This window comes from Peromyscus eremicus, chromosome 19, assembly GCF_949786415.1.
Source record: "Peromyscus eremicus chromosome 19, PerEre_H2_v1, whole genome shotgun sequence".
Lineage (NCBI taxonomy): Eukaryota > Metazoa > Chordata > Mammalia > Rodentia > Cricetidae > Peromyscus > Peromyscus eremicus.
This window is the reverse complement of record NC_081435.1, coordinates 3,174,491-3,194,223: the sequence shown is the minus strand read 5'-3', so window position 1 is coordinate 3,194,223 and position 19,733 is coordinate 3,174,491. Positions and strand designations below refer to the sequence as shown.

Genomic DNA, 19,733 nt, shown 5'->3' with positions numbered 1-19,733 from the left:
GAAAGAAAAGTATAAGCTTATTTAGAAAAGGGGGGAGCTTCTCATTTGGAAGCATAAGTCAGACTGCCAGGAAAAGCCTTCCTCTCTGTCTCTGTCTCTGTCTCTGTCTCTCTCTCTCTCTCTCTCTCTCTCCCTCCCTCTCACTCTCTACCCTCCCCCATATGTGTGTTCTTAGCCTACACCTGTCCATGAAATTCTTTAATGGGTAGATCAATAGACTCCTTTTGTTTCCCTCAGTGTTATCCACCCAACTGGACTCTGTGTTTCTCTCCTTCCCGGAGTGACAACCAGGGGCATGGGAGTGTCAGACATTTTACCCCACTCCCCCATGTTGGATGGCCAGTCCCATTATTCAATTCTACAATCTGTTCTTTCCAGACTGCATTGTTAGTATTGCAAAGTTAACTGCCTATGGCTAAAATTAAATGAAGGGGACTAGAATTGTTGGTAGCAATCACTGCCAGTGTGAGAGGGGGTCTGCTTTAATAAAATGCGGAACACTGGGGTGACGAGACGGCTCAGTGGGTAAGGACACTTACTGTCAAGCCCGATGACCTGAGTTTGATGCTCAGGACACACAGGGTAGGAGGAGAGAACCAACCTCCACAAGTGGTCTTCTGACCTTCACATGCATGCAGTGGTCCCCACCCCACCCCCCAAAAAACCCACAGCATCATCTTACCTTTCTCTGATTGCAATTGGAATTCCTCCAAGATAATATGTGCCGAAATCAAATATTTCCCCTTCAATTTTTATGTTATGGTCATGCATATACACCCACATGAGTTTTCTTGAGTTTCCGATTGTAATCGAAATCTAAAATGAATGGAAATGAACGAGCAAGCAATGAGACACAAACCTATTTGTGGTGGTTCAGAGTAACTGTGGTTTTATTTTCCTTGGCATTTATTTACATGCATGGTAGAAGCCTGCCCAGTGTGTGTGTGTGTCTGTGTGTGTGTCTGTGCACATGTTCATGTTTCTGCATGTGTGTGAACGTGTGTGCAGAGGTCAGAAAACAACTAACTGTAGGTGTTGTTCCTCGGGCACTGTTCACCTTTGATTTGAGACAGGGTCTTCACTCACATAGTCTAGGCTGCTAGCCCACAAACACCAGGGACCTGCCTGCCTTTACATCCCCAGTGCTGGGATGACCAGCCCACCACACACAGCTTTTTCTTAGTTTCTGAGAAGCTCAGCTCGGCTCCTCATACAGTCTGAGTTATCTCCCCAAGCCCCCAGCACGGTGGTTCTCAACCTATGGGTTGTGACCCCTTTAGGACCATCATAGCATTAGGAAGGTTAAAAACCACTGTCCTAAAACATTTTAGTAGAAGTAGTCTCACTTTAATGGAAATGTTCTCAGTTGAAATTTATCAAGGTTTACATAATTTACATATGCTACATATATTATACTTTATGCCTAAATGTTCACATTTTTAAAGGACACACCCCTCAGTTAATAAGTTCACCTTGTAACAGGTTTGTGTGTCATTTGCCTATTTTTGTTTGGGGGCACTTATTTCATTTTAAAGGTTCACTGACTTCTAAAATTTCAAATCAACAGACTCCAAGGACGTACCGTGTGATCTCGCCCGTTGTTGACGGTGTCTTGGATTCCTTTCTCTTTGGGCAGCTCCGAATTCAGCTTGTATCTCACCATGAGATTGCCATCTTCTATGTCCAGGGATATGAAGTTATCCTGGAGTGTGGAAGCAGGTAGATTACCGGGAGGCCTGGCTGAGGAAGTCCCGGTTCTCCATCGATTCCCGATGGTGCGGTCAGCTTCAGGTGCTCCGGGGCTAACCGGAGACCAGCGCTGAGACCACACAGGCAGATGACGGCTGACTACTGCAGCTGTGAGAGACACCACAGTGCCCAGCACTCGGACAAACTCCTGCATGCCAGCCAGAGTCCTGACTTCGTTCTACCACGACCAGGACCAGGGGGCCACACATGGAATCATCACTCATCTTCCTCCTTTCTCGTCCAATCGGCCCATTCAAACCTTGGGATTTGCCCCCGAACTCTCATGGCACACCCCTGGGCTCAGCCATATCATCACTCCTGTGGTCCTCCCCTGCTCCCCAGATCACCTTCCACCATGCAGCCAGGGAGTCTTCTGCCATCAACAGTGAGCATGCTAACTTTCTTGGTTCTCAGGGCACAGCACAGGCTCCCTGGCACAGACTTCGAGGTGCTGCCCATCTCTTAGCTTCTCATCGTGTCCTGCTGGCAGGCCACCTTCTGTCCCTGCAGGTTCTCACTGCCAAGGCCTTCTTTGTGCCCCGTCCCTGTTGAGTCCCCTTCTACCACACACACTTCCAATGTCACCTTCTACTTGTCCACCGGGTTTCAAAGGAGGCGTCTTTTGTTCTGATTTCATGCTTCATCATTTTCCCTCTACACGATTCAAAATGGTGATGAAGCTCACTGGCCCGCAGTGCACCTGTGTGCAATGCCAGCACTCCCCTCTAGAGGGCAGGCTATGGTTCATCCTGCTCAGCATTGCCTCTTGGCGGGGGAGTAAGCACGGGCTTGAACCAGCTATTTCCTCAATGGTCAGAAAAGCTGAGGTTTTCTAACTTAGACTTGAAGCTGTTGCTCTTATCCAGTTCCCTATGATAAGAAGTCTTCTCTGTGAAGTCCTGTGAGTCTCTGAGAGCCTTCATCTAAAAGGCTTTTAGTGTGGATCCCAAAGTCTTGCCCTGGAGAGCCATCAACCTGGGCCAGGGAGCAGTGGCTCCCTGAGAGCAATACCTGCCTCCTTAGCAGAAGCTCTAAGGATTCTTATGCAATGGGGTTATGTAAGGTTCCTCCAGACTAAACACTATTTCTGGTCCTTAGTCTCCAAAAACTTCAAAATGTAAAATAAGTTGAGCATCCCCCAAGCCCCAATTCAAAATGGAAAATGCTTCAAGATCAAAACACTTTGATTATCAGCAGAACAACACAGTTCTGATGGTTTATGACATACAAACTTTGCTCTATGCACAAAATTGTTTAAAATATATTGCATAAAATTACTTTCAACCTACATGTATACAATGTGTGTTTATAAAACGTTCATGGAGTTCATGTTACACTTGGGTCCTGTGATGGTTAGCTCATATTTAACTTGACACAACCCAGAATCACCTAGAAAGAGCATCTCAAGGAGGAACTGACTGTCTACACTGGCTTGGCCTTTGGACATGTCTATGGGGGTTGTCTTGATTGCCTTAATTGATGTGGGAAGAGCCAGCCCTGAAACTGGGCAGCATCATTTCCTGGTATGGGGCCCTGGAGTGTGTAAGAGTAGAGAAAGCTACCTGAGCACTAAGCATCCTCAAGATTCTTCATTATGTATATGCAAATATTCCAAAATGCAAAACAATCCAAAATGTGGGACACTACTCATCCTATGCATTTTGGGAAAAGATCCTCCACCAGAATACAAGTGCCTTAGCCTGGAGACGCTGGGTAACTGCCTTGCTCCCTCCAGCCTTTAGACTGATTGGGACCCTCCCAAACTTCAGAGCTTAGGGGCCAAACCAACCTCAGAAGGAAGAGTGGAGACAAGGCTTTGTTCCTATCTGGCAGCAGATGAGTTTGGGGAAAATCTCAAGCTAAATATCATCCACACATTCTCAGACTGGTGACCTAGTGCACATTTTTTTGGAACACTGCTTGTGAGAGCAAGTATACAAGATCTGTTCTGGAGGTGGATCCAGTAGAAGACCCACTACTGCAGAACCAGAGCATGTCCACTCTCCTCGAAGCAGTCGAGGGCACTAGCAATCATGAGTGGACGACCACCTTGCGCACATCTAACCTAAGAAATACAAGAATGACCCTCTGGTATAGCGGGGTCGGATGGCAGTTCTATGTTTGGTTTAATTGTTTTCTTTTTTGAGAAACCTCCACACTGATTTTCAAAGTCGGCTGCACTAGCTGGCAGTTCCACTAACAGTACCTAGGGTTCCCTGTGGCCGCAGCCACGCCAGCACCTGCTGTCGATTGTAGTGCCGATGACGGGCGTTCTGACTGGAAGGAGATGGAATGTTGTAGTTATCGTCTGTATTTCCCTAGTGGCTATGGATAATCCTGATCAAAAGCCCGCGCCGGCTTGGGAGGTCAACTTTCTTATCTATTTTTTCTTAGAACTTTATTATCTAATTTTCAACAGAATATATTATTTTGCTAAATGGTCACAGTGTCAAACTGCCTTCTAAATATTTGAATTTATGGTCACAGACCTAGGCTGCTCTCAGCCTTGGTCAGAGTGGTTCTTTTTGCCAATGCTGGGATACATGACTGGTCAAAGTGTTAAGAACAAGAGATAAGTGCTCAGCCCTAAGTGGAACATCTTTCTCACCACCACCCCTCACAACTACAGAGGCTCAGGGGTCATCTTTGCCAGACTTACAGCAAGGCGCCCCTTAATGAGTAGATATTGGCAGCTGATGGCTGCCAGGGGGAGGAAAATATTCTTCTTTTGAACATGTGGCCACTGCTAGATTTTCCAGAATACACTAGACCCCCACACATAGACAGCACCAGTTGAACTTAGTGAGTTATCAAGAAAAAATCATTGCCAGGCGGTGGTGGCACACGCCTTTAATCCCAGCACTCGGGAGGCAGAGCCAGGCAGATCTCTGTGAGTTTGAGGCCAGCCTGGTCTACAGAGAGAGATCCAGGAAAGGCGCAAAGCTACACAGAGAAACTCTGTCTTGAAAAAAAAAAAAAAAAAGAAAGAAAGAAAGAAAAAGAAAAAACCATGACATTGGGAGGGGACCATGTTGGGGGGATTTGAGGAAGTTGGAAAGGGAAACAGGGGAGCGGATATGATTATATTATTGTACACAGTATAAAGCCCTCAAGAATAAAGAAAAATACTAAAAATAAAGCGTGGGCCCCTGACCACGGCTATTTCAAAGTACAGAAGCTTCTACGCCGGGGGAGTCAAGCTGCGGCTCAGAAAGACGCAATCCCCACACCTGCCATGAGCCAGACCAAGGTCACAGCATCAGGAAGTCCAGCCACCTAGACTGGGGTACCCAGGAGGTCTTCATTTGTTTAAAGCAGAGTGAGATGTTAGTAGGAAGGCCACCATTTTAAAGTCGGAAACGGACGTGAAAATAGGTTAGGAGGAGAATCCTGCCTCCTGTGGGTGGTAACTGCTCAATTCCTGGTCCTTTGTCCTCGTTAAAACTCACCCCAGCAGAAAGAAGACATGACCGGCCAAGGTCACACTGCCAAGCTAGATGGGCTATGTACAATAGCCCAGTCACCCCGAGATTGCTAGGCACAGTGGATATTCACCTCGTTTTTGGAGGCTCGGTGTAAATTACCTGGTTTTCGGCAAAGAACAGTAAACCTCTGTCCACGGTGGTCTGGATAGTCTGGATGAAGTTTGGGAAGGGGGCGCTGGCTTGAGTGGGAATGCGGGCGTAGCCTGTACCCTCAAAGTAGTTTCTGTCCGACTCTTCCTTCCGCCTGTCAACACCAACCGGAAGTTAGAGGTCAGCCATCAAAGGCCACCTTGCGGGTGTGTTTTTAACATGGGACAAGGAATGCACAGGCTGGGTGTCACAATTGTGTAGGAAAAGGGGAAACACTGTTAGCATGTCAGTCAGCCTTCCTTCCTCGTGTGCTCCTAATTCCTGTGCTGAAGAGGCAGTTCCGTGGGTAAAATGCTTGCTACATAAGTACGAAGACCCAAGTTGTGATGCTCAGAACCCATGTCAAAGCTGAGCATGGCAGCACATATCTGTAGCCCTAGTACAGGTGTGTGTGGGGTGTGGGGTGGAGACAGGTCAACATAGGGGCTTTCTGGCTAGCCAGTTTAGTCAAAATGTGAGCTCTAGATTCAGAAAGAGACCCTGACTCAAAAATAAGGTGGGGGAGTCATAGAGAAAAAGACTGATGTCTACCTCTGGTCTCCAACATGTGTACACATGGATGAATATACCTGGACACACATACATATATCATGTAAACCCGGGGTGGGGAGAGAGAGAGAGAGAGAGAGAGAGAGAGAGAGAGAGAGAGAGAGAGAGAGAGAGGGAGAGGGAGAGGGAGAGGGAGAGGGAGAGGGAGAGGGAGAGGGAGAGGGAGAGGGAGAGGGAGAGGGAGAGGGAGAGGGAGAGAGAGAGGGAGAGAAGAACATCTTCTAGAGATGTGTATTTAGGAGAAAGTGGCCAACTAGCTGAAAATATTTAAATATAAGAAATTACTAATTTTCAGTGTCAGCTTCTAAATAACAATAGGAATATCTCAACTCCTTTAAATTACAGAGATGGGTAGGAGCTCAAAAGAGCAGGTAGTGGTTTGAACAAGAATGGCTCCTACAGGCTCAAATATTTGAGTATTTAGTCATTATGAGGTGGCACTATTAGGGGGTGTGGTCTTGTTGGAGGAAGTGTGTCACTGGGGCTGGGTTCAGTGGCCGGCTCTCTCTCTCTCTGCTGCCTGCAGACCTGGATCTAGAACTTTCAGCTCCCTCTCCAGTGTGCCGCCATGTCTGCCTGTGAGCCACCACACTTCCCATCACGACGACAGTGGAATAAACCTCTGAGTGTAGGCCAGCCCCAGTGAAATGCTTTCCTTATAAGAGTTGTCGTGGTCATGGTGTCTCTTCCCAGCAACAGAACACTGACTAAGACAGAGCAACTTTCAAATAGGTTCAGAAGGCAAAGCACACAGAAAGTCACTTGCTTTGTAGACTACTGTTATTTAAGACTTAATTACATAATTATGTGCCTAAGTAACCTAATATTGAGTATTTTTTGTAGTAGGAGGCACCAAAAATTAAAGGCTCATTTTTTAAAAGTTGTATTTATTATCATGTATGTGCATTATGTATGTGAGTGTATGTGCTACAGTGGTACACGTGGACATCAGGGGACAACTTTGTGATGTTCGTGTCCTCCTTCAACCTTTACGTGGACTCGGGGATCAAACCCAGGTCCGTAGGCTTGTGCAGCACATGCTGTTACCCACAGAGCCATCGCACAGTCCCCAAAGGGTCATGCTTTTAAAGACTGAGAAAACTAATCTGATGCCTTATGTAAACTAGGACAAGACCGGTCCTTCGCTGTTAGGGATGCAGCATGGTGGGTGTTGTCCACAAACAGAAAGTAAGCAGTTGCAATGAACTGTAACATCGACAACCTTGCCTGCCCACCACTGGTAGATGTGAGCAGGGCCCAGCCCAGCCCAGTCCTAGGGACAAGGGCCTCCAGGCTCCATTTACCTCCTACAAGGCTCCACTTCAGTTGTGTTGAGATTGAAAGTTGTCTTGAAGTTGTACAAGCTCAGAACATTTTCATTGAGGTCATCCAGTTCGATACAGCCTTTGTATGGAGGGAACCTCAGTCTGCTAGGCAGCTGCGAGAGAAACAAGATTAACCTTCCAGGAGTCGAATAGGAAGGGACAGCGGCCATGCAGCACCAGGACTTTCAACAGTAAGCACGGCACAGGGGTGAAGGATGGGGTCCAGGACTTTGCCATTTAAGGGCTGTCTCTACCCAGGCTAACTGTTAACTTCCCCTGCCCAAGTGTCTTCATCGGTAAAATGGGGGTGATTATTAATATTAATAAATACAGTACATTAAATTAATTCTCTTAAGCTTAAAACAGTGGACAAAGGAAATACATCTCAGCTCTTCTCACTAGGTGTACTCTAAGAGCATATGGGTAATTCATTTTGTACAGGACTAGTTAAAACAGAGACATGAAGTCATTATACCACACCAAAATTTAAGCACTTCACTCGACGAGTCTGCATTGATACTTACTTGAAAACCGGGTGGGTAACCTCCGACGTAAAACACAGCAGTTTCCGGATCCAAATTCAGGAGGGTGTTGCTGCTGTCACCCTCCATGTCATAGACCTCAGGAGCTTTGGGTTTGTTGGATGTGGCTTCTTTGGTGTAATTAAGTTTTGCAAGCTGATATATTCTGTTGAAAATTGGATAATAAAGTTGTAGGAAAAAATGAAAGAATTCAAAGCCAACATGCTAAGGGCACAGCTTCGTAACATCCATGGAAGAGTTTGAGGCTGGTCAAGTTCACAAACAGCAAGAGTCCGTGAAAGCACCGTACCTCTGGAACTTCACTCGGTCCATAACTGCCTCCTGGTTCTCACTCTCAGTCAGCACCTGGTCTACCTGGACTTCAGCTTCCCGATCCCCGAGATTGTAGACACATGTCAGCTGACCATCTATAACCGCCATGCCGATATAGTCCTTGGAGGCCTGGAGACACAAAGGCCACCTCAGACTCTTTTTGTTCAAAATGAGACAGCATTGAAAACGATATTCTAGAACAGGGTTTAAGCATGAGGGTTAAGACAGTGAGGCATTCAGAAAGACAGACAGATACATCCCAGAGCATAGGTGTGACAAGAACTCAGAACCCTTCAAACATTACAAACTCATTTTCCATATCAAGAGGTTCCCAGTGTTTTAGAATGGGCTTCATGCCATAGGCTTTGGAAAGACAGAATACATAAGGTATATCCTCTGAAGGCCACTACAGCACACCTGAGTAATAGCGTGGGGGCTGTCGCCTCGTGTTTTAGTGGACTGGGTCACTGATTCCCCCACTATTCAATCTGATCGTTTACCAGCATCTACTACAGAGCAAGCAGACTTAGCCGCTCACTGGAGTTCATCAGCAAGGGAGATAAACCACCTGTCTTCTCTGGGCGCCATGCAGTGTCCTCTTAGCACTCTGTGCCAGACTCTGCTACGACATTTCCCCACAGTCAGTGAGTGTGGCTTTCTTCTCTATTAGAATGGGAGAACCGTAAGGAAGAGACATCTATGGGTGGATGGATGGATGGATGGATGGATGGATGGATGGATGGATGGATGGACGGATAGACAGACAGACAGATAGATAGATAGATAGATAGATAGGTACTAAAACTGACAACTTTGACCTTTTTAAAGTGTTCTTTGGTATTCAGAGCATTTAAGTAAATTTATTTTATCATAAATATCAACTGTGGCACCTAATTAGAACAGCTGCCCACCTGCTCAAAATCCACGGGGACACTCAAGTCACCTGCTGACAGTGCCTGTGGTGGTGGCAGTTTCATGAGTTTGGGGTGAAGGACGGGCAATAGAGAGGTTAGGCTCTGCTTCCGGTCTCATTTATATTATGGTCCCTACCCCTCCGGCCTGGGGAGACATCTGTGGCCGGGCCTTCCCAGGAAGAGGACAGGACACAGTGTGGTGAGGAGCAGCCACTGTTAGTTTCCATAGAGCCTTGATACTGCTTCCTGGGAAGAAAGACCTAACCCTACAGTTGTAAGCATGCATGTGCTCACATGGACACACGTGTGCCCATATCTTAAGCCCACTGAGTAAGGCTTCTCATCAGTGACTTCCATCCGTGATGAACTAGAGGTCTCTCCTGGCACCACCAAAGCACTCAGGAGGTGACAGCAGGGTCACAAACTCAGACGGGAGGGTGGGGTAGTCAGTGACAGTTATGTCACGAGTCTCCTGGTGGCCTCCAAAACCATCCTGTTAGTAAAACAAGAAAAGTCCAACAGCACTCACGTCCTGATTGCCGAGGTACATCACAAACATATCCTCGGTGCCCCCATTCTCTCGCAGGTCGGGTCTTTGGAGAAACAGAGACAGAGACGTGTATCCCTTCAAGTCTTCCAGGTCATTTGGGAGCCGGACCTCGACGCCGGATTTCCCGTTGAACCTCATAGGGACTGCGACCTTGAGGAAAAGTAAGACGGGAGAACGTGTGTCAAACAGCTATGAAAAACAGGACGAGCTCAGCGAGGGAGCTTCACAGCCGTCCTCCTCAGGGACACATCAGCTTGTCCCAGCTCTTGTGATAAGCATCGGAAGGGTACGTCTCTTGGACCCAGGTTAATTTTTGTGTTTTACATACATACATACACACATATACATAATACACACATATATACACATATATGTGTATACACACATATGTTTGAGACAAGGTCTCATCTGTAGACCAGGCTGGCCTCAAACTCACAGAGATCTGCCTGCCTCCCCGTCCTGAGTGTTGGGATTAAAGGCTGTGCTGCCACACCCGGTTTGGACCAGGTTATAAATTCATGAAGTTGTCTGCTGAGCCATTTATTGTCAATGCAAATTGGCTGAGGGCCATTAAGAAGTGAACTTGGTCTTCTACGACAACGATGGTGATGGTGATGATGATGATGATGATGATGGTAACAGTAACAGTAATTCCTACTCTACAGTTAATGCTCACAGAGTTAATGCTCATGGAACCACTTATGATAGTGCTTGCATATGATTAAAATATTTTAAATAGGTTTTTTTTTTTTTTTTAGATAGGATCTATGTGGTCCAGGCTGGCCTCAGGCTCACTCTACATCTCAGGATGGCTTTGAATTTGTGACCCTCCTGCCATCTCTTAAGTGCTGCGGTCACAGGCATGTCCCACAATACCCAGCTCTTTAAAGTACTTTTAAGAAGGGAATGATTGCCAATGAGTATGTTACACACTATGCCTACATTTATCACAGACATTCCGACTGGAAATACACATGGACTGGGGTGAGGAGACGGCTCAGTCAGTCATGTCGTGCAAGCATGAGAACTTGAGTCTAGACCCCCAGTACCAACACAGAAACACAGGAGCAGTGATGTGTGTGTGTAATCCAGCACAGCGGAGGAGCCCGTGGGTTTGCCGGTCAGGTGGTCTAAATGAGGCAGCAAGCTCCAGCTTCAGTGAGAGACTGACCGTCTCACAACATAAGGTAGAGAGCAACTGAGGAAGACCTCCGGCCTTTGCACTCACTCGTGGGCACACACGGGCATTAAGACCATACGTGTATCTTAGATACTGTGTGATGGAGGCCCTGCCCTGCTCTCCCCCTCCAGCTGGTCATGAACCAGTATGTCTGTAACATCAAAATTACTAGAAAAGTGTAATGAGGAAGCTGTATGAAATGGAAGTCCACCAAGCACATGCAGTTCAAAGCACTGGAACTTCCCAGGCATTACTGCTTAATATCATACTTAGATCCTATGAACCATCAGCAAGAGTCACCCGATTAGCACGGGTCTGTGGACCACGACGGGGCAGGTCCAGCCTAAACCACAGAAAACAAACATCCTCTAGCAGTCAAAGAACAACCATCTTGGAATGATACTCCACATGACACTACCACATGCTCTCTCTGTCACGCATTAGTGTTTCCTGGTATCTTGACGTGTGATGGTGAGGCCAGGGTCCTCTCACCTGCTCTGTGAGCTCACATCAAGGCTCTCTTCCACTCACCATCTGCCCTCCGGGAGACCCAACCTCACCGCTGGGTCTCCTCCTGGGAAGCCGTTGTCCCCTGGTGAACCCATGCTTGTGTTTTAAATTAAGAAGACACTTTGTGTGGACCGTAAAAGATGGAGGTTGCGGCCCTGCGTCTGTATCCTCACCTTGAGAGAGGAAACATCCCTGACAGCCCTGTGCCTGCCGCCTCCTCTTGTTCACAGCCGCCGCCACCCTGCAGCTGGAGCCTTATGCGAACGCTCAGGCAGGGTTTGCTATTTTTACTACACAGGACTCATCTACGACTCCAGCTGTGTCTACTTACCTGTCAGCTATAACTGCTCTCTTTTTCACACTTAAATATTTTCATGTGAATGCTATCTGACCATACTTTTATAACTTGCTTTCTTTGCTGGAAACTATATTTGTAGGTTGATCTGGGTGATATGCATGGATCCAGCTCATTAGTATTTAGCACTGTAAGCAGTTAGCTTTTTTCTTAAAAATAAAAACATGATTATATAAAGTGTATTGTAACAAGCATCCTTTGTATAGGGTGTATATATGTGCATACATGTGTATGGGCATGTGTGTGTATGTGCATGTGTGAGTGTGCATGTGTGTGTATGTATGTGTATTGTGTGTGTGTGTGCGTATGGATGTGTATTGTGTGTGTGTATGTATGTGTGAGTGTGCATGTGTGTATATGGATGTGTGTATGTGTATGTATGTGTGAGTGTGCACATGTATATGGGTGTGTGCATGTATATGTGTGTATGTATGTGTGAGTGTGCATGTGTGTGTATGGATGTGTGTATGTGTATGTATGTGTGAGTGTGCACATGTATATGGGTGTGTGTGCATGTATATGTGTGTATGTATGTGTGAGTGTGCATGTGTGTATGTATGTGTGAGTGTATGTGTGTGTGTACCAGGTGTGTACCTGCATGTAAGCAGAGGCCAGAATAGGAGGTCAGATGTCCTGCTCTATAGAGCTTGTCTTACTCCTTGAGCAAGGGTCTTTCTCTGAGCCTGGGGCTAGGCTGGCAGCCGTCAAGTCCCAGTGACACCCCCCCCACTCTCACCCCTACCCCCCACCTCCCGTCATACCCCCGACAGAGCTGGGGTCACAGACACAACACATCTGTGTCCTCCAACTCAACAAAGGTGGGTTCCAACACTTTCAGCCTTGAGAGACTAGGTCCTGACCACAGAACCTTCACTAAATCTTGCAATTACAGTCCACAAAGTGAGGCCTGAGAGAACCTCCTTCCGGCCTATGTGAACTCATAGCATGGGAACAGCCTCAGGTGCCGATAAAGCCACAAATTTAGGTGACTAAGGCCGTGCACATGGTGCAAGGTGACAAAAGGCAGTTAAACTTCATTTAATCAGAATTGGGAGAAGACAGACAACCAATTCCTGTACAAACAAAAGCCTCTCCTGTCTTGCGAACGTGTTGAGGATCTTAGCAGCAGCTCTGGCAGCATGGGAACACCCACCTTATTGGCAGCATCTCTGGCCTGCTGAATGAGTTCTCGGATTCGGTCCACATTGTCAGAGATGTTTCCCAGGGGCAGCAATTGCTGGTTGATACTTTCAATCTTGATAAAAAGATCAGGCAACTTCTTGGTTAATTTCTTTACTGTTGGCAAAATGAGAAAATGGAAATATTACACAGTACATTGAGAAAAGGTTAACTGCAGACGTTCTTGATGGGAATGTTTGTTCTGGCAATCCTGGGAACAAGACGGATCATAATCATGCAAGACTCTCCTAAATTCATTATAGATTTCTGTAATAATGTAGGTATCAAATTATGTTCCTTGGTTAATATGGGAAAATATTTCTTTTCTTATCTTTTAGTAGCAATCGTAAGTTAATACATCATGATTAAGAACTCCCACAGTATCAAAAAAAAAAAGAAGGAAAAGAAAAGAAATAAAGTCAAATAAAAATCTACAGGCCACGCTGGGGCTGGGGAGATGGCGTAGCTGGCAGAGAGACTGCCGTGCACGCATGAGGAGTTCAGACCCCCAGAGCCATGGGAGAAGCTGGGCACAGCAGTGTGTGCCCAGCACTGAAAGGTGGAGAGATTGATGAGATCACTGGCCAGCTAATCTACATCATTTCCAGGTAGACGCTCCAGCCTCAGTGAGAGACCCTGTCTCAGAAACTGAAGTGGAGGCTTGGGGATGTCCCAGTGGGGACATCAGCTGCTGTTCAAGAATGAGGACCTGAGTTTGAATCCCCAGAACCCAAAACTGAATGTGGTGAGTGAGTCCACCATATCAGTGCTCCTAGAAGGTGGGGGCAGAGACAAGAGACTCGTCAGTTCCTCACAGGCCAGCTAGTGTGGTGTACACAGAGTGAACGACAAGCAACCCTGCCTCAAAACAGGAAGGCAAGGACCAGCACTCAAAACCGTCCTCTGGCTGGGCATAGTGGCGCAGGCCTTTAATTCCAGCCCTTGGAAAGCAGAGGCAGGAGGATCTCTGGGTTTGAGGCCAGCCTTGTCTACAGAGTGAGTTCTAGGGCAGTCAGGGCTACAGAGAGAAACCCTATCTCAAAAACACCAAAACAAACAAAGAAACAAACAAATAAATAAGCTGTCCCCCAACCTCCACACACATGCTCTGGCATACGCATGCCTACACACACACACACACACACACACACACACACACACACACACACTTTCTTAAGAGACAGGACGGACATAGGGCACGGTGGTACACATCTTCAGTCCTATCACTCAGGAATCAGAGACAGGCAGATCTTTAAGTTCAAGGGGCAGCCTGATATGTATATCAAGTTCCAGGGCAGCTAGGGATATATGGATATATACTGGGACCTTGTCTCAGGGAGAGAGAAAAAGAGAGAGAGGAGGAGAGAGGCAGGAAAATGACTGAAGAATATACTTAACATGAACTTCTGGAGACTATTGACCTGCATACACTCATGACCACACAAACACATACATCACATACACATCACACACACAAAAGGGGGAAAGGAGACAAGCTCCCTGTCTCTCTAACAAACCACTTGATATCTGAATAGATCACACGATTCTAACTTGAGGTCAGACTTCACCAAAAAGGAACTGAAATGGATGGAGGCCTTAGCAATGGAGAACACAGCTAAGACACCCTGACTGGAGGATGCCTCATACCTGAGTTATTGGCATCGGTCAGAGCCTTGTTGAAGTCCTCACGCCGTGTGCTCCCATAGCTGTCCTTAATTCTTCCCAAATCTGTCTGGATGGGGTTGAGCCCGTCCAGAAGCTCGCTTGTTATACCATTGGCCTTCCTGACCATGTTCTTCGCACCGTTGATCATACTGTCAACATCACCTGGTGCACACACACATAGGGAGGCATAAGGACACGAAACATTCTTCCCAAGCAACTATGACCAGGGGTCCAGGGTGACCATTACCTCTCTGTAACCCACGAAGACCATCACGGACGGCCGTGAGGTTGGCATCTAGCAGGCCCTTCTGAACCGACACAGTGTTCAGGGTTTGCTGCAGGCCGTGGAGGGCTGGGCTGACTTCTAAAGGAAGGAAGGAGGAGAGAAAACACCAAGAGGCAATTGCTTCGTTGATTTGGATGTTCCGTGGGCATCTGTGGCCTCTGAAGTGGGCAGTGTCTTCAGACCATTGAGTACATGTGTACCTTAGTCAACACCCCACAGATGCTCCTGCAGTACCCAGCCCCACAGCTCTGGGGTCTCTGGTTACAGAGGCTGGAAGAGCAGTTACCAGAGCCTTGTGGTGACCAGCTGAAAGGACACACACAGAGGAGAGATGCAGAATAGCTCAGGGGACAGCTGGACTTCCACTCCGACCTGAGCAGAGGAAGCTTGCTGCAGAGGTGTCCTAACATACAGTGTGCAGCTGACACTGGCTGGGACTTAATGCTACTGAACATTTGTTCAATGAATGAATGCTGGAGTGAACAAATGAATGATGCAGAAAGGATGCCTTGCAGCCAAGGTAAGACTGTTCTTAAGAGAGCCTCACATAAAGGACACAAAGTAGATGTCTGTTTCTGCCCCTGCAGAACAATGAAAGGACCTGTCCTTAGGGTTCTCCCCAGAGATGCTCCAAGTGACACACCAAAAATAAACGGATGAACAAGATGGTCCAAATCCACATCCCTGGCTGGCAATGCAGCCATCTTTGGGATGTAGGAAGTGACTGGCCAGTGTATTAACACCATACTGGTGACACATGGCTCTTTATGACTCCAGGACTGTTTTAGTTAGCAACAGTCAATATTCCACCCTACTTAAAACACCTACCTTTGCCACAGCCACGCCACCCTAGCACTGAAGAGGTGCAGAGAGGAGGATGGACAGAGGGCATGCTTAGCATGTTCAAGGCCCTGAGTTCAACTCACAGCCATGAAAAACAAACAACCACAAACATACCAATCCAACTCTAGACTTGTGTAATGAAGATAGACCTAATTCCCTACCATCTTAATGTTGATTAATGATTGCATATCAGAACATACTTGGTCAGAGTTTTACTTTTTGTGCATTTGATTTTCAAAAATATTTAGTAAGCAAATTTACAGTCTTCATCTAACCCTCAGAATGGATAGGGTAGCTAGCGAGGACGGAGAGTCCAGATGCCCGCCTGGCCATGGCTTCCTGGGAGACACCATAACATTTCAAGAGCAGCATTTCCAAAGCTTGGGGACTGCTGAGTTTCAGATGGCTTCTATCCCTGTGTCCCAAAGCCTCTATCCTTGAGCTACATCTCATGTTAAGACAATTTAATTATTTTTTAAGTACATAAGATGAAAAATTACCAAAGATGCCTAAAATTTTCTCATGGCCCATGTTAGCAGTATTTTTGAACACTTTCAGTTGCTAAGATTTTAGGACTTTTGGTATCTTGAAGCAGTTGCTGTAATAACCCGGAATGAACAGCCTTCATATGTGGCTTCCCACTGCCAGGGTCACCAGTGGATTAACTAAGAGTACCTCCGAAGTCAGACCAAGGAAGGCTAGCATACGCAAGAGTTCTTCATCTGTATGAGACCTGAGTTAAGTCCATGCAGGATGGATAGGGGCTGTTTAGGACTCTTGGTAAATGCACAGCACCGATAACAAACCGTGAGTGCAGACGTGTCCTTTACGTTGGCATCTGCCCGCCCCCACACCCCACAGGCTGACTTGACTGTCCCTGCCGCCACCCTTCTGATACCTTGCTGTAGCTTCTTCTGTGTTATCTTGGATTCGTTTAACAGCTCATCGCTGTCGGAACTCAGGGTCTTAGCTCTTCTTGGAAGATCTTCCTTTGTCAGTGTCTGAAAGCAAAATGTTTATCAGCCTTGAGCAGACACTATGCCTTAGCAAACACAGAGTAAGACTTTTCACCTTAGGCCCTAATCCCTTATCTTTAATCTTTAAAGAACAAGATTTGAAAGAATGAATTGCATACTGTTGCCTAACGATGCGGTTAGGACTCTAGGTAGACGTGCGCTTGTGACTTGGGGAGCTGGGCTGATCTCTGGGTAGACGTGCGCCTGTGGCTTGGGGAGCTGGGCTGATCTCTGGGTAGACATGGCTGATCTCTAGGTAGATGTGCGCCTGTGACTTGGGGAGCTGGGCTGATCTCTAGGTAGACGTGCGCCTGTGGCTTGGGGAGCTGGGCTGATCTCTGGTGACAGATGGCCTAAGCCCCTACGAAATCCCTGCAATCATTTACTTGCCTTGAGGCTTTCAAGCCTTGGAACCTGAAAGTCTTTGATCTTTCAAAGCCCAGCTTCCCAACTCTAATACTGAGTGCTCTATCCTTTATTTCCTGTATATGGAGATATTATACAGAGCACCAAAGATCCTATAGGCCTCTACAGACATGCCCAGATTTAAGACCAAATCGTTAAAAAAAATGGCAATCCAGTTAATTCCCAAAATCTTTCTTTTTTTTTTTTTTTTTTTTTTTTGGTTTTTTTTTGAGACAGGGTTTCTCTGTGTAGCTTTGCGCCTTTCCTGGAACTCACTTGGTAGCCCAGGCTGGCCTCGAACTCACAGAGATCCGCCTGGCTCTGCCTCCCTAGTGCTGGGATTAAAGGCGTGCGCCACCACCGCCCGGCCCCCAAAATCTTTCTTTTGGTGAACATCAATTATTAACTAAGGCGTAAAAACACCTAGTGAAAAGCAGGATACACTATTTGTTTAGGTTCAAGATTGACAGTGGTATGTTTTCTATCTGATTGTACAAATACACTTAAATCACACTCTTGATATCAAACAGTAAATGCAGAAATGGTCCATACCAAGAACAAACTTAAGTCTATACCTATAATAAGCTCTGACTTTAAATAATTTTTAATACTGTTCCATGCATAGAAGAGTAAGAAAATGAGCTGCCTCCAGAGCCAGCCCAGCAAGCCGGTGCAGCTCCAGGGACCCACTTGGAGGGCAGACTCCGAGGCGCTGGCGGCCTTGTTGGCTGCATCCTCCGCTGCTCTGATGGCATTGAGGATGTTCTCGTAGGCGGTGGCCGCATCCACAGCACAGCGTACCAGCTCATCCCCACTGGTGTTTCTCTTTATCCTGGAAGATGATAAGGGTGGGGGTAGGTCATCCAGCATCCTTTCTCTGCCTGGGGATGCCATCCTCCCAATGACTATGCGACATGTGCTGTGCACTTGCTACTCTGTCCCCAGGACACAACTGAGAGACAGATCTCACCGCAAGTCTGGTTTTGACTTGGTCTATGGGTTCTGGATGGGGCTTTGGCCTTGGTCCAGGCCTCCACCCTGTTCCTGGGTCCTAGCCAGCCCAGTGAGGACCTTGCTTGATACTCAATCAACCCATGATGTCTGGACCTCTGCAGCCAGGCACTCACTCTTCCAGCTGCTTCGCCAGCTCCTGTAAAGACTGCGCATGCTTCTCGGCCTCCACCACCAAGGATGTTTTGCTGGCAGATCTGGAGAGCTCTTGCACTTTGCTGCTTAGCTCCTGTCTTGCTCCATTTAAAGCCACAGCTAAGCTTTCATATTCCTATTTTTTCCAAATAAACAATATATATTCAAGCAGTGAACATGTATGCCATTTTCTCAAACTCCCTCATAAATGATGTTCTAATGAGAATTTCTATTTTCTGTCATTTTTATCATATCAACTTATCCGTAGTTCACATAGTGCCATTGACTATAACTCGAGTTTTGCCATCGTCTTGAATATCTTCCTTCTGATGGGCACCATCTTTACAAGGTTTATAGAGTTACAATGTCATCATCGAGGTGAGGTTCAGCTAAATGGAAGGGCTACTTATGATATAGAAATAGACACTGGGAAAGATTATTTCAAAATGCTCACAAGGCTACTAAGAAGTCTGTCAGGGTTTTATCAAGTCTTTGATGTCTTCCATCAAGAAAGGCATGTTTGATATTTTTAAAATAGCATTGCAATGCTTGTTACCACAAAAGTGACTTGCTCATTGTAGACAAATGAGGTGATGTGGACAGACTTAAGGGAAGCCCAGCATTCATCCCCCTCTCCCAGCAGAGAGCTCTGTCTAAAAGGGATGTACTCAAAAGTCAATAGGTTCGTCTGTTGCATTGTTTCCTGACAATAGCGTTCGACTAGTTTGGATGTTTCTAGAGAACCGGAGTCTGCTACCTTCTGGCTTTTGTCCATCTGCTGCAGGAGATTGTTGGTCTGGAGCAGGGAAGAGTCTGCCGTGGCCAGGTACTTGGTGAAGTCATTCTTCAGGGAATTCATTTCTTTCATTTGTCTCTGGAGAGAGTAAAAGAGCCCATGTGCACACATTCCACAACACATTAGCAGAAAGCACAGACATGTTTATGGAACAACAGGAAATAAGTCAGAGTCCAGTGTTTTCTTGAAGCTGACAGTAGCCTAGCCTGCTCTAAGTGATAGGGCCTGGATTCCCACGTTGCTACGTTACCATGGTATCCTCTGCCAGTACGGCTGAAGAAGTCATACACTGGGCAACTCCACCAGTGAGGTGGGGCATGTTATTAAGATCTGCTTTGGAGAACAGAACATAAGATTTCAACTAAATAAATGAACCCGGGCCAATTGCTCCACACATTGGTTCCAGTGAGCATGCAGCAGTCTTCTGAACGGAAGACGATGGCACAGGGCAGGAGTCTGCCAGGCTAGACGGCGTAGAGGCTGGGGCCCACACTGCTGGAGCATGCCCTCTTCCCTGGCATCCCCAGAGATTCAAACAGAGGCAGTGCTGTCCAGGACAGCACTGAGCTGAGCGCAGTACCCACTAAGGTGACACTGGTTTGTGTTTATCAGCTTCCTCCTCTTTGGGTGCCATTCATGTTATTCAATTCCGGTCTGTCATTGACAACTCTTCATGTATTTTCTTGTTTGTTTTTGTTGTTTGGGTGTAGGATAGTCACCATCAAAAATATAAACTATAGGGCTGGGGTGTTGGCTTAATTTTAAAATATTTGCCT

The 19,733-nt window shown here is 46.7% G+C and overlaps 1 protein-coding gene across 1 annotated transcript in view; it reads right to left on the bottom strand.

The window, feature by feature from the left end:
• Lama3 (laminin subunit alpha 3) overlaps positions 1–19,733 on the bottom strand; it is an 83,101-nt gene that overhangs the window by 33,365 nt on the left and 30,003 nt on the right. Inside the window, exons 12-25 of the mRNA XM_059246069.1 lie at positions 18,919–19,035; positions 18,143–18,297; positions 17,706–17,847; positions 16,493–16,595; positions 14,713–14,829; positions 14,448–14,627; positions 12,775–12,917; positions 9,556–9,726; positions 8,090–8,241; positions 7,783–7,945; positions 7,238–7,371; positions 5,334–5,478; positions 1,583–1,702; positions 683–816 (exon numbers count right to left, since the gene is read on the bottom strand). Coding sequence (XP_059102052.1) covers positions 683–816; positions 1,583–1,702; positions 5,334–5,478; positions 7,238–7,371; positions 7,783–7,945; positions 8,090–8,241; positions 9,556–9,726; positions 12,775–12,917; positions 14,448–14,627; positions 14,713–14,829; positions 16,493–16,595; positions 17,706–17,847; positions 18,143–18,297; positions 18,919–19,035 — 1,976 coding nt within the window. The remainder of the gene's footprint in view (positions 1–682; positions 817–1,582; positions 1,703–5,333; positions 5,479–7,237; positions 7,372–7,782; positions 7,946–8,089; positions 8,242–9,555; positions 9,727–12,774; positions 12,918–14,447; positions 14,628–14,712; positions 14,830–16,492; positions 16,596–17,705; positions 17,848–18,142; positions 18,298–18,918; positions 19,036–19,733) is intronic.